The following is a 12,792-nucleotide window of genomic DNA, read 5'->3' as shown; positions in this document are numbered from 1 at the left end:
GCTCTGTTAAAAATTGTTATAGCAAAAACAAGAAAACAAATAATCATAGCGGGCGATTTTAATATTGATTTTCTGAAGCCGTCTCACCAATTAGATGAATTTAACAACATCATCCAAAATTACAATTTTAAAGCCCATATCAATTTACCTACAAGACAAAATGCCTGCATTGATCAGATATTATCAAATGTTCCGGACGCAGTAGGTGAAGTGCTTCCATTAGATCTGTCTGATCATAACACAGGGCAAATACTTCGAATACTGAAGCCTGGAAAATATATTCCCTCCCCATATGAATATGTCAAGAAAAGAGACTTTAGCCATGAACGCGTTGAAAAGTTTCATCACACTTTAACATGTCTGTCATGGAATGACGTGTACTCTGAACCGGACGCTAATGTTGCTTTTAACAATTTTTATGATTTGTATACGCTATTCTTTAATTTGTGTTTTCCTATTTGTAAAGTCAGAGTTAAAAAAACACGGCATTGTACTAAATGGATTACTAAGGGTTTGAGAAATGCTCTAAAGACTAAACGACAACTAAGATATAAGTTTTACAAAGACAAGACAATGGAAAGTAAATTGAATTATAACAAATACAATAAATTGTTAAAAAAGTGTATATTAACATCTAGAAAGTTAGATAATAAGGCAAGACTAAATAATGCTAAAAATATCTCGAAAACTAGTTGGGAAATCATAAATAAAGACACAGGTAAAGTGAATAAAAGAAATAAACTTATTGACAAAATTACATATAATAATCAGACCATAGATAAACCAAATGACATTGCAAATGTATTTAATAATTTTTTCATCGACACCACTCATAATAATTTAAATTTTAATAATATGGTTAATCAATATGACCATTTTCTTCAATTCAACAATACAAATATGTTCATTTTCCCCATTGACTCAATAGAAGTAGTAAATATAATAAAAAAACTGAGAAACACCCGTTCGGTGGGCTATGATGACATCCCTACACATATAGTTAAGTCAACAAGCGACATTATTGCCCCTGTACTTTCACATTTAATCAACATGACCTTTCAACAGGCAGTGTTTCCTGATAAGTTAAAGATTTCCATTGTTAAACCTATTTTTAAAGCAGGAGACAATAACTTTCCTGGAAACTATAGACCAATTACGCTTATACCTATTTTCGCTAAAATCTTGGAGAAAGCAATGTATACAAGGCTGTTGTCTTTTATTAAAACTAGTGAAATAATAAGTGACCACCAAAATGGCTTCCAAAAAGGTAAATCCACCACATTGGCCACATTTAATTTAATAAACAAGATAGTTGATAATGTAGATAAGGGTCTCAAAACTGTTGCCATATTCTTTGACATGAGCAAAGCCTTTGACCATGTATCGCACAGGTTACTACTAAAGAAATGTGAAGCCTATGGCATGAGAGGACTGGTAAACTCGTGGATTGAGAGCTATCTCAGCAATCGTCGCCAAATAGTAGAAATAGTAGGTGTAGATGATGAGAAAATGCAACAGAATTATAGCTCAAACATGTTATGTAATAGGGTTGGAGTACCTCAAGGGACTATACTTGGCCCTTTATTGTTCCTTTTATACATCAACGATTTACCTCTAATTACAAATCACAGTTGTACCTTATTTGCGGACGATATCTCAATTGTTATTTGCGATAGGGATAATGAAAATTATGAGAATATTATTAATAATGCTATTGCTGACATAATTAAATGGTTAAATGATAATAATTTACAAGTTAATATTGATAAAACAAAGTACATCCAATTTATTAATAGAAGAGGAAAGAAGGAGAAACTGCATATAGCCTATAATGGACACACTCTCGTAGAATGCGATACCACTACGTTTTTAGGATTTGCCCTAGATGATCGATGTACTTGGAAAACGCATGTGGATAAGGTATGCTCAAAAATTAATAGATTTGTATATGTTTTATGGCGTTTGACACGCATAACTGATATGAAAACTGCTATAATGGCATATCATGCTTATGTTGTATCCAATTTAAGGTACGGTATATTGATTTGGGGCAATTCATCATATGTAAATCATGCCTTTATAGCACAAAAGCAATGCATTAGAGCAATATGCAACATCCCTCAAAACTGGCCTCAAAGAACATCCTGTGTAAGTTCTTTTATAAAATTGAAATTGTTAACGGTGCACTCGATTTATATATACGAAGTTTGTGTATTTGTTAAATTGCATCCCGATATGTTCGTCATGAAAAGAGATATAACACATTTTAACACTAGATATCCTGACAGGCTAGTACTCCCTAATATGCATACAGTTATGAAAAATAAAAGCTGCTATGCAATGTGCGTTAAAATATTTAACAGACTGCCTGACGAGCTTAAACAGCTACCACTTAATAAATTTAAAAACAAACTGTACTCTTTCCTTGTTGACAAGTGTTACTATAGTCTGAATGAATTTTTAGATAAAACTATCACTTCATAATCTTTTGTATAGGTGAACCAGGATCTATTGAGGGTGCGCCATGTTACGGAAATTTGTTGGTACTAATTTCTAGCAATGGCAACAATTTTAATAATAGACAACATCTACCCTCTATGATAGTTGTCAATATTGACAATGTAAACATTGCTTTGTCTAGTTTCGTGTGAATTATTATTAGACTGCCATAATCATGCCGAAAGTTTTAGATTTTACGGAGAAAAAAGTTGTAAATAGTGTATATAGTTATTTATTGGAAAAAAAACGTGCGGGAGATAAATTTCTTCCATTAGAAAACATAACGAAATTAGCATCTGAATTGACGGGTAAGTTTCAAACTTATGGACAAATGTCACTATAGTCAGGTCGTCACGATTTGGTTGATGTCTTGTAATAATTTGATTTGTGTATTAGGTGTATCGCATGCATCGGTATCACGGATTGCTAGCGAAGGGCTTAAGGGCGGAATTAAACGACCAAACCTAAAAAAAAGAAAACAAAAAAGAAAATAGATTATAACTCTTGCGTTACTTATTAACTTTACGCTATTCATTTTATCTAAATCGAGTCAGCAATTTAAGCGTAATAACCGAAGAAATATCCAAACATCAAACTTCGCACTTATTAACGTTGTCGGAATAAAACAAAAATCATCTGCCAATTTCCATTGTCCCCACTATACAAATTGTTGCTATATAAAATTCAAAACGAGCGCCCTCTTGACAATACTCCCAAGGTTCTGGTTTACCTTATAACAGTCCACGTTAATGACTTAACTAGTTTAATAATGCATGTTTTGTTTTAAATAATAATATTAATTAAACTTAAATTTAGTATAATTTTAATTTGCATGGCTTTTTAAAGCCTAAATGTGTACGGCTCTATAAATAATAATGTAACACCATTGTATACCACATTTAATGGCAAATAAATATATTTCTATTTCTATTTCTATTTCTAACTTTGATCTCGTGTAGTACAAAAAATTTTTCACCCTAAGCAGTGAGAACATACCTAGAGGGACAGAGATAATAGAACCCAAGTATATCGAACTTGTATTAGACCCCGCATGTTGAAATGACATTTGACTATAAAAGTCACTTGAATGACATTTTGTCTCACTCAGTGAGCAAAATGCGATTTTGCTCACTCATACTGTGTCACTAAGTGAGCAAAATGCGATTTTGCTCACTGAGTGAGACAAAATGACTCAGTGAGCAAAATCGCATTTTGCTCACTGTTTTTAAGAAGCAAAGTAGGTACCCTTGTTCGAGCTGCTGAGGTGAAAAAAGTTTATCACTACACAACAATACCTACAGTGCCTACTTTATTGGTTTGTTACTTACCTAGCAACCATTGACACTAAAGCCGTCAAACGAAAATAAATATTTCAGAAGCCGTCATAGCAACGGGATTATAGTTTTAGCATTAGCATAATATACATAGATTGTTGATTATTTTACATTTCTTAGAACTAAATATTTATCACCAATAAGATGGAATTGAGGAGGAATGTGGATATTTCTCCAAATTCGGACTGTTTGAAAGGTGTTGTGGCGTGTCAGTGCGAGTTGGGTCGAGAGAAGTTACTCACAGCTCCTCCCTATAGATTTGCTTATAAAAAAAGTGACGACAAATCGCGTGTATCAACAGCCCCCTGTGCCAGGCAGCTCGAGCTCTTCAAATGCCCCACCAGCCAGATACTCGTCACATTCAAGTCTCCCTTTCACCTCAACGAATCTTTCAGCAAGGTTTTCCCAGCGAGCACTCAAGTTAAATTTGTCAAACGCAAATTAGCCAAGTTACTTTCCGTGTCAAATAACAATCTCATATTAACCAAAAACAGAAATGTACTGAATGACAGCAGCCCATTGTCCGACTTAAGGACTGACGCTCTTGGAAATTTAGTTATTGATGTATTCACAAAAGACTCGGAGGAATTCCATCTCTCATCTATTCCGGTGGAGTACTACGTCTATGATCTCTTGCAAGCAGTTGCCCCAAAAAAGCGAATGATACCGTTCATTGCCATTAAATTTAGAGTGCGGAATCAAAATGGAATATTTACACGATCGTACCATTCTATAATGAAAGTTCATGAAGTCAAGAAGAATCTGGCGGGGCTATTTCAAACCGATCCGGATAACTTGGTACTGTTGAGGGGGGAAAATCCCCTTGCAGACCGCATGGCTCTTTTAGACCTAGACTTTGATAAATACGGGATTGTGGAAGTAGAGTTACTTACGAAAAATAAAGAGGTGTTAAATTTAGATAAACTATACAAAGAAATGCCGGTCAACGATATTTTATCAGTCAATGTGCGATTTGGTAACACTGTAAAGGCAATCAACGTTGAAATATTTTCTTTACCAATGAAAAAGCCTTATTTGGGCGGATATAAAAATATACATACAGGTAAAAATACAACATACCACCAATAAACAATAGTCCACTATTTAAGCTTGCAATTTCATGTCCAACATCTCAGCTTTACCTAGAGACCGCGTAGGTATGAGCTATAAAAGGCGATTTTTAATTATTGTTATGATATTGGTGCGCGCAATTTTGATATGTTTACGTTAAGCTTACTGACTGTCGGGTGACGATCTAAAGCTTAACGTTAAACATTATCAAAATTATAAGTTCTAAAATTTAAATAGGTAGGTACCGTTCTCGTTGCACAGTCAGCATCAAATATGAATTGATGATAAATAAATATTATAGGACATTCTTACACAGATTGACCAAGCCCCACAGTAAGCTCAAAAAGGCTTGTGTTGCGGGTACTCAGACAACGATATATATAATATATAAATACTTAAATACATATAGAAAACAACCATGACTCAGGAACAAACAACAAATCAAACAAATATCTGTGTCATCACACAAATAAATGCCCTTACTGGGATTCGAATCCAGGACCATCGATCATTCAAATCATCATCAGATCATTTTAATATTTTATTTATTTAATTTTATTTTTTTATTTTCAGAATATTTTAGAGATGATCATTTTAATGATCAGGATGATCATTAAAATTATTGTAATTTATTCACGTAAAATATTTTTAGGACAAATTTATCATCATGCCTACACGCAGACACCGCAAAAACCTGAAAAGCTACCGCCGGAAAAGAAGAATTGTCGAGATACACAAACAGCAGAGGAAAAGGAAAAGATTTATGTAAGTGCGTCAAAATTACACCATTTATGTGGTAGGTTAAATAGGTATATACGATTAAAAAATAATAACTAAACTGTTAAGGGGCATTTTCATTAACTTGCACTTTAAAGCGCGACTTAAGTCGTGTTTCAGTAACGTCTAACCGTTACATTCCTGACTAAATGTATGATGGGATTTGACATTGACCGTCAGTTTTGTAACGATTGCTAACCGGCCGTTAAAGAAATGGTTAGGTAGATTAGGTAGATACCTCTAAGTATGTAGGTATGTAAGTATGTATGTACAATTGTACATACATCTTAAATTGCATTTATCAATTCGTTTTTTACATAGGTACGTATTTTTGAACGCAGTATCGATACATTTATTTGAATTTAACTGTACCTAAATTTGAAAGTTTAAACCTCACTTTGTAAGCGTTCCTAATGTTCCTATTGGCGCTAGCTACAGCAATGACTAGGAACGCGGTTCTGTAGACATTGACAGTCTTTACTAAATATTTACTTATTTATTTTTATTGCCTTTTTATAGGACACTAGCTACAGCCGAACAACACAAATGAACTCAACCCAAGCATACATACCGAACGTCACAGACAGAATCGTGGTGCCGCAGCATTATGAGACCTACGAGGAAATGAAGACGCGCCTGAACCATGACCATTACGCCTCCATCATCCAGCGGGCTTTCAGGCATCATCAGTTTAGGCAGAAGGTGGAACGGTGGCTGAAAGTATGCATGTGAGTTTTTGTTAACTACCTCCATACTTAATCCCTACTAATATTATAAGTGCGCAAGTAAAACTCTGTCCTGTTATTTTATGTTTTTTTAAAGGTAGGACTACCTGTACGTGTTTAATTAATACAATGAGAAAGAGACGGATAGCATGTCTCGCGGGCGAGATACCTACTGTCGCGCCGCTTTGTGCCTACACAATATACAATACACATCCTTGGGTGTCAATTTAACACTGTCATTTAAAGATAAATGAGAAAGCAGTCGCTCAAAACGGGATTCCAATTAGGTTTGGTAATATCTATTCGGCTGTTAAATCAAAACTGCCGTCAAGACGCTCGCTCATTTTTTGAGTTCTGTAGATATAATGGTTCCTCTACACCAGCGGTCGGCAACCTTTTAGCAGCCAAGGGCCACATAGTATTTAACGAAGATGACGCGGGCCGCACTTTGGTATAATATTTGTGACTTTAGCAGACATTGTCGATCGTCAGTACTGCATACAAAATAGCTAGGGAGGCTCGCGGGCCGGAAGGGAGGGGTTGGCGGTCCGCATGCGGCCCACGGGCCGCTGGCTGCCGACCGCTGCTCTACACGATGGGCCAACGCCGGCCATTCCAAGGGACGCTGCCATGCGGTAGAATGAGATAGCAATATCACTTGCTCCCTCTAACGCATAAATTTTTTGGCTTTTCCATAGAAAACGTCGACATCTGATCAGCCAAAATATATGAAAAAGTAAAATTTTTTTTCAAGATTTCGGGGTTGGTGCCATAATAAAAGCAGCTCAGTTTAGCGAGTAGAATCGAGCCCTGGATTTAAAGCGCCATGGTCAAACACACCCTGTATTGTTGTATTAGATAGCTACCAAGTTCCGATTTTTGTGGACAGGGAAAGAATAGCTCGCATGAAGGAGGAAGATCGTTTGGAGCAAGAAGCAATGGAGAGGCGTTTGCGCCGCGACCTTATCACCAAGACCTTCCCTAAAACGAGAGAAGACTTCGATCAACTTTACGCAATGGTATGTGTAACATGCACAATAGATGTAAGAAGTTTGTGTTACACAAATATTGAAGTGCTTAAATTAGATCTTTGGTTGGGATAGGCAATGTTGCAGTTGACGGTACCTACAACCCAGAATTCTCAGATTCTTTGAGGTCTCGCGGTAATTAAATGTACTTATATCCACCAAAACTATCATTTACTTTCAGGTTGACAGATGGAAACACGCTGAGATATCCAGAATTTCACAACTGCATTCAAAAGGACCAAAAATTGCCGAATTTACACTATTACTGGATAAAGAAGTCGAGCTGCTTCGATGCATCGAGTCCTATCGAGTCAAAATGAAAGAAGACAGCCGAAAGATCAAAGAGCAGCAGTTTTTAGAAGAAATATCCAAACCTATAGCATGGTTCGGTAAGGACGACAAGCTTATAACAATGGAGACTGTAGAAATACAAAGGGCTAGAAAACTAAAGGAACTTTACAATTGCTTTCTACGTGAAGATATGGAAATAAAAGAACGCTTGGAGCTTCTCGTGGATATGAAGTATGCTTTGACTGAGTTTCGCCATCCTCTGGCCGAAGAAATCATCACATTACTGGACAGAGAATGCGACCTCGTCGTTAGAAGGTGCGAAGACCAACAGCTCGACTTTCTGAGAAGAAGAATCGCAGCTAGCGTGTTACAATTTATCAAAACATCTGAGCTGAATTCTGGGGTGACAAAATGCAAGGACATCAGAGATTACAGGAAGATGGAAAACACTCGACTACACTACTGCGAGATGTGCAATAAAGTGAAACCTTATTCCGACTTCCCTCTAGACGCAAGAATGAGTTGGTTCCTGACTTGCAAGTCGTGTTCATGGAAGGACGCAAACGAGAACCTGTGGATCGACATGACGCCGTACAATTTCATACTGAGAGCCGTGCAGCGCGACGAGCGGCGCCGCAAGTGCTGGGGCTCGTTGGCGTTCGTTCTTCACGAGAAAGATATCTTCTTCATAGTGGAGAAACTCTGGCATTCGCATTCCGCGATCAGCGAATGCAGAGACGTGACAGAGTTGAGGCTGTGCCGGTGGAACGTGCACGAGGACTGGTCGCCGTGGAACTGCTTCCTGGTAACAGTGGCAGAGATGAAGGCGCACCTGCGGCTGGAGCGACCGGAGGAGGTGTACGACGAGGAGCTGGTGCAGAAGGTCGCGAACAAGCACAAGCTGGCGAAGGCCAACTTCAAGCAGATGACCACCGTCAATAAGCGCTACACGGAAACGGGCACGTGGCAGGGCGTGCGGGCGCCGGCGGTCGCTCGTGTGCCCGCGGTAGAACCGCTTTAACCTTTTGAATGACGCAAAGCACGTAGGCTGTCGCGCCGCAGCGTAACGCGTAACGGGCGATTATAGGTTGTCAGAAAGTGTAATGCACAGCAAAGTAGTGGCACGTAGCGTTAAGCCATGCATCGACTAGGCGACAAGTGTTCCACGGCATTGCGCGATATCTGCAAAGTTAGAAGTTAAGGGACTGCTTGGCTTGTCTGACATATGTTGCCTAGTGAAGCCCAGGCCTAACAGGGTAGGTAAGCATCCACCAGAGCTGAACGCAGTTGCAGTTTAAAGATGCATTCTCAATGAAGTACGCAACAAAGTGAGAATAAACGTCAGTTGGTGACATTTTCACATTTTGTTTCACACATTGCATATGCCACGCCGAGTGAGCTTGGTTCGACGCTACCACGATCAATTCTGGCGGATGCTCTTCTATGTCAAAATGTTTAGATAATTCATCATCACTTATACATGATCATCACTTATATATCCTTTTTGAAATCGTTAATAAATCATGATTACCTAGTTATTTATTTATATTTGTTATGCACAGTAGTGTAGTGTAGTCTTGTCTAGTTTTTTGTTGTTGCCACAGTGCATACTGAAGATAATAAAGTGCAACAGTGCTGTAAGCTTAAAAAATACCTTTGTATTCTATTATCATAACAAAATGTATACTTTATTGTTTCTTAGATGAGACAATGTTAACTTGGTGATTTCAATGTTTTAACACTAAATAAGAGACATCATCTGGTCTTTGTAATCATGTGAGTAAAGATGCAACTTATAGTAATGGTAATAGAACTATAAAGAGAAACATGTCAAGCTAGAGGCGCTGTCGATCCAGCAATGTATTTTATTGCCGATTTCATACCGCACAGGAGTATCAAAATAAAATCAGCTTATTTAAATTGTCCTTGTTTTAATAATTACACGTAATACTTTATAACATAATTACACATTACATATACAATAATAATTTCTCAAGATATCAAACTCTCGTGGTACTCTAAAACAACATACTATATTCAAAACCCAAGTGTGATAAAGGTGATATTTCATAACGAAATGCACGTTAAAAGCTACTCTTAGACAATACATACACGTGGTCAATAAATTACGTAAATATAATTTAGGCATCTGTACAACAAACAAGTCTCCAATTGTTAAATAAAACGTTACCAAGAGGAGTGATCCCGCCGCTGCGGGTTCCGCGTCACATAGTAAATGATTCGAACACCTTACACATGAAATAAAGCTGTCAGATCGCTGACGGTAATGCACGCGAGTCGCGTTCTTTTGGTGATTGTCTGCCTGAAAGTTGTTGGCTATTGAGACTATTGTAAAACGACTGGACTTTGTACGAGAATTCAAAACCATATAATGCAGTCTCAGGCAGACAACCACTGTCGATCAATCACCGCCGGACAATGACAAGAGCGGTTGCGGCCCGCGTCAGTTTCAGATTTACAAAGCAATGGAGGTACGGCAGCGACGCAGGACCACATGGAAGGGCGAGCTGAAAAATTTCATGGCCACGTCTTGAATGAATTCACTCATAGAGTGGGCATGCTATTTTGCAGCTGGGTGTACATTGTCGCCCGACTGTCGCATACGGGGCGTAACCGGTCTGGCCACTGCTCGAGATCAGGCAAGAACTCGACAAACGTACATTGGCACCAGCCCAATCTCTAAATGTGTAATACATAAATGTATACATAACAAAATTCATTTCATACCCCGTCTGTTAATGAATTTTGGAGAATCTCAAAAAATAAGGCCGATCACATCTTTTAAAAAGTAAAAATATGTTACAAATTTAATTAGATATTCGTTACTTCAAATTCAAGATTTACGATTTATCCCATAAAATCAGCATAAAATGTGCTCCCGTAGTACAAATAAAGATGTGTATTAAGTAATCGGTGCGCCTTAGCAATTTGATATTTTATAAAAATATTAATCTAAACATCAAATTTGGAAAACTCAATTTCCGCTCTAATGTACAATCAGTCAATCGTAAAAAGAAGTCTTTAAAAAGTATAAAAACACAAAAATGGAGAAAGATTAATATCATGCTTTCACCTTCTTAGCCTATCCGCTAGTCAATAAAGTCCAACATCATAGATCGTCCTACTCGTAAATACCTCTAAACAAATAATAGTTCTCTCATTCGGGGGCAATAACGACAAGTGTTTGTACATTGTTTGATCCTCGCCGCGCCGGACGCAGCCGCACGTCGTGGACCCGGCACCGGACACTCCCCTCCGGCACGCTTCAGCACGACGAACGACACGGCCCACGCGGGGTAACTTCTCTCATCAGTTTCATTTCTAATATTTGCGCCTACGCTCATTGGAACCAGTCGAAACTATTTACAATAAGGATGTGCCTCGGTAGAACAATTAATAAATTTGTAACTCTCTCGGAGTATTATACAAAAAGTGCGGACACGATATTCACAGAGAGAATTACGATATCAATATACACTTACTGTACTATTTTTGCACTTTTATATTGCCAGTTCGGTGGCTTAAACTCGGAATATCTCAATTTAATTAAGACTCCATAACCCATACCTGATAGACGTAAACTAACTATACCTTAATGGTCTGCGTATATTTACACGACGTTTCAGAGAAGGGAAATATATCGATACAAAAAGTTGAGGTATAATAGCCGTGTGCAATCCACCTATCGTTACATTACAAATGGCATACTCTAGTAATAGTGGTTGACAATATACAGCCGTTAACGTGTCAATTTACACAGAATGATAGCACGAACTAACATCGTCAATAAGTAGGAAACGTTCAAATCGGAACCGACGACCGGAACATATTTCGCAGGCGACACGGGCGTCGGGGGAACAACGCGGTTTACATTTTAGCTATCCTACTATAATAAAATCTAATATGGTGGAAATTTAACTAGCCGAGATCCTTAAAATTCGTCAAAGTGCCTTTAAATCCATTCAACGGGACCGATTTACACGTCGATTAAGTAACGAGTAAAATTTGGTGCGGTACCGTTTAAAGGAACATACTAATTCTATTTCCACCCTACAACCGTCATGTAAACTAATAAAACTCAACTTTTTTTACAACGCTTCACACTATAACCGTACGCCGCACGCACTAACGTTCTCGGGCGGGCACATTTACGATTTAACATCGTTCACCGGGACCGACAGAACGGAAGGATCGACCCTCGCGACGTCACCGGAAGTAGATCAGGTGTTCCGGCACGTTCACGAGGACATGCGATCGGGCTGGGGCCGGCAGTAGTTGAGGCCGCTGAGCGACATGTCCTGCGGCACGTCGGAGGGCGAGCTGCCGTAGCAGTGCGCGGGGTAGCCGGCCGCGGCCGCCGCGTAGGGCGCGGGCGGCGCACCTCCCGCCTCCGCCGCGTCCGCCGCCTCCGCGTCGCTGTGCTCCATGAACTTGATGATCAGATGCGTCGCCTTCACGTGCGCCACTATCATCGCCTCGCCCTGGAAAAGTATTAACGTTTTCATATCGAGGTGCTACGATAAAGTCATTTCCTATACAAATATGACGATTTAATGTCACTACCACACTCTGTCCCTTCAAAGTCTGTGCAAAACTTAGCGTGGTATTCCACCTGTCCAATTTTTTGGTCCAATCTGCGTTGCATCTCATTTTATCACTAAGCAAAAGGGTAGGGGGGGGTAGGTACGTTGTGGGCTACTTTCCCACTTACACTTATACCTACACTTACACGTACACTTATACTTACACTACACTTAACTAATATTAATACTCTTATATAAAACATAATATTAATATATACACATATTTATTTCAAATCAAGAGTGAACAGGCACCTTCTGGGCGAGCTCGCTCCATCGTAGGCCACGTCTACGCCTCGGCTAGTCTGTGGCCATGAGTAAACCCATGCATAATAAAAAAAAAAAATACATTTTATACATTTATTTACATTTACACAATAATCATATATACGTTATATTTACATATCGTCCGTCAATTCTTGACGTTGCCAACAAGTCGGGTGCAATGCACACGCGCACCGCGATA

The 12,792-nt window shown here is 38.6% G+C and overlaps 2 protein-coding genes across 2 annotated transcripts in view; one reads left to right on the top strand and one right to left on the bottom strand.

Annotated features, from left to right (window-relative positions):
- Window positions 1–3,875: 3,875 nt before the first annotated feature.
- LOC134674988 (IQ and ubiquitin-like domain-containing protein) lies at window positions 3,876–9,068 on the top strand. Its single transcript, XM_063533134.1, has 5 exons — window positions 3,876–4,896; window positions 5,557–5,669; window positions 6,201–6,409; window positions 7,296–7,425; window positions 7,616–9,068. The coding sequence occupies exons 1-5, from the start codon at window positions 3,978–3,980 to the stop codon at window positions 8,744–8,746; spliced, it is 2,502 nt and encodes an 833-aa protein (XP_063389204.1). The 5' UTR covers window positions 3,876–3,977; the 3' UTR covers window positions 8,747–9,068.
- Window positions 9,069–9,636: 568 nt separating this feature from the next.
- Window positions 9,637–12,792, bottom strand: part of LOC134674995 (protein wings apart-like) — a 36,153-nt gene continuing 32,997 nt past the window's right edge. Inside the window, exon 14 of the mRNA XM_063533143.1 lies at window positions 9,637–12,227. Within this exon, the coding sequence (XP_063389213.1) occupies window positions 11,985–12,227 (243 nt within the window). The 3' untranslated portion in view covers window positions 9,637–11,984. The remainder of the gene's footprint in view (window positions 12,228–12,792) is intronic.

Source organism: Cydia fagiglandana, chromosome 2 (assembly GCF_963556715.1).
Source record: "Cydia fagiglandana chromosome 2, ilCydFagi1.1, whole genome shotgun sequence".
Taxonomy (NCBI): domain Eukaryota; kingdom Metazoa; phylum Arthropoda; class Insecta; order Lepidoptera; family Tortricidae; genus Cydia; species Cydia fagiglandana.
This window is presented reverse-complemented; position numbering and strand designations above follow the sequence as displayed.

Excerpts from the sequence above, each read along its gene's own strand:
- LOC134674988 (XM_063533134.1), top strand. The coding sequence starts at position 3,978 with ATGGAATTGAGGAGGAATGTGGATATTTCTCCAAATTCGGACTGTTTG. Across the intron at positions 4,897-5,556 it reads ATATAAAAATATACATACAG|GACAAATTTATCATCATGCC; the intron begins GTAAAAATACAA and ends AAATATTTTTAG. Across the intron at positions 6,410-7,295 it reads CGGTGGCTGAAAGTATGCAT|GGAAAGAATAGCTCGCATGA; the intron begins GTGAGTTTTTGT and ends TTTTGTGGACAG.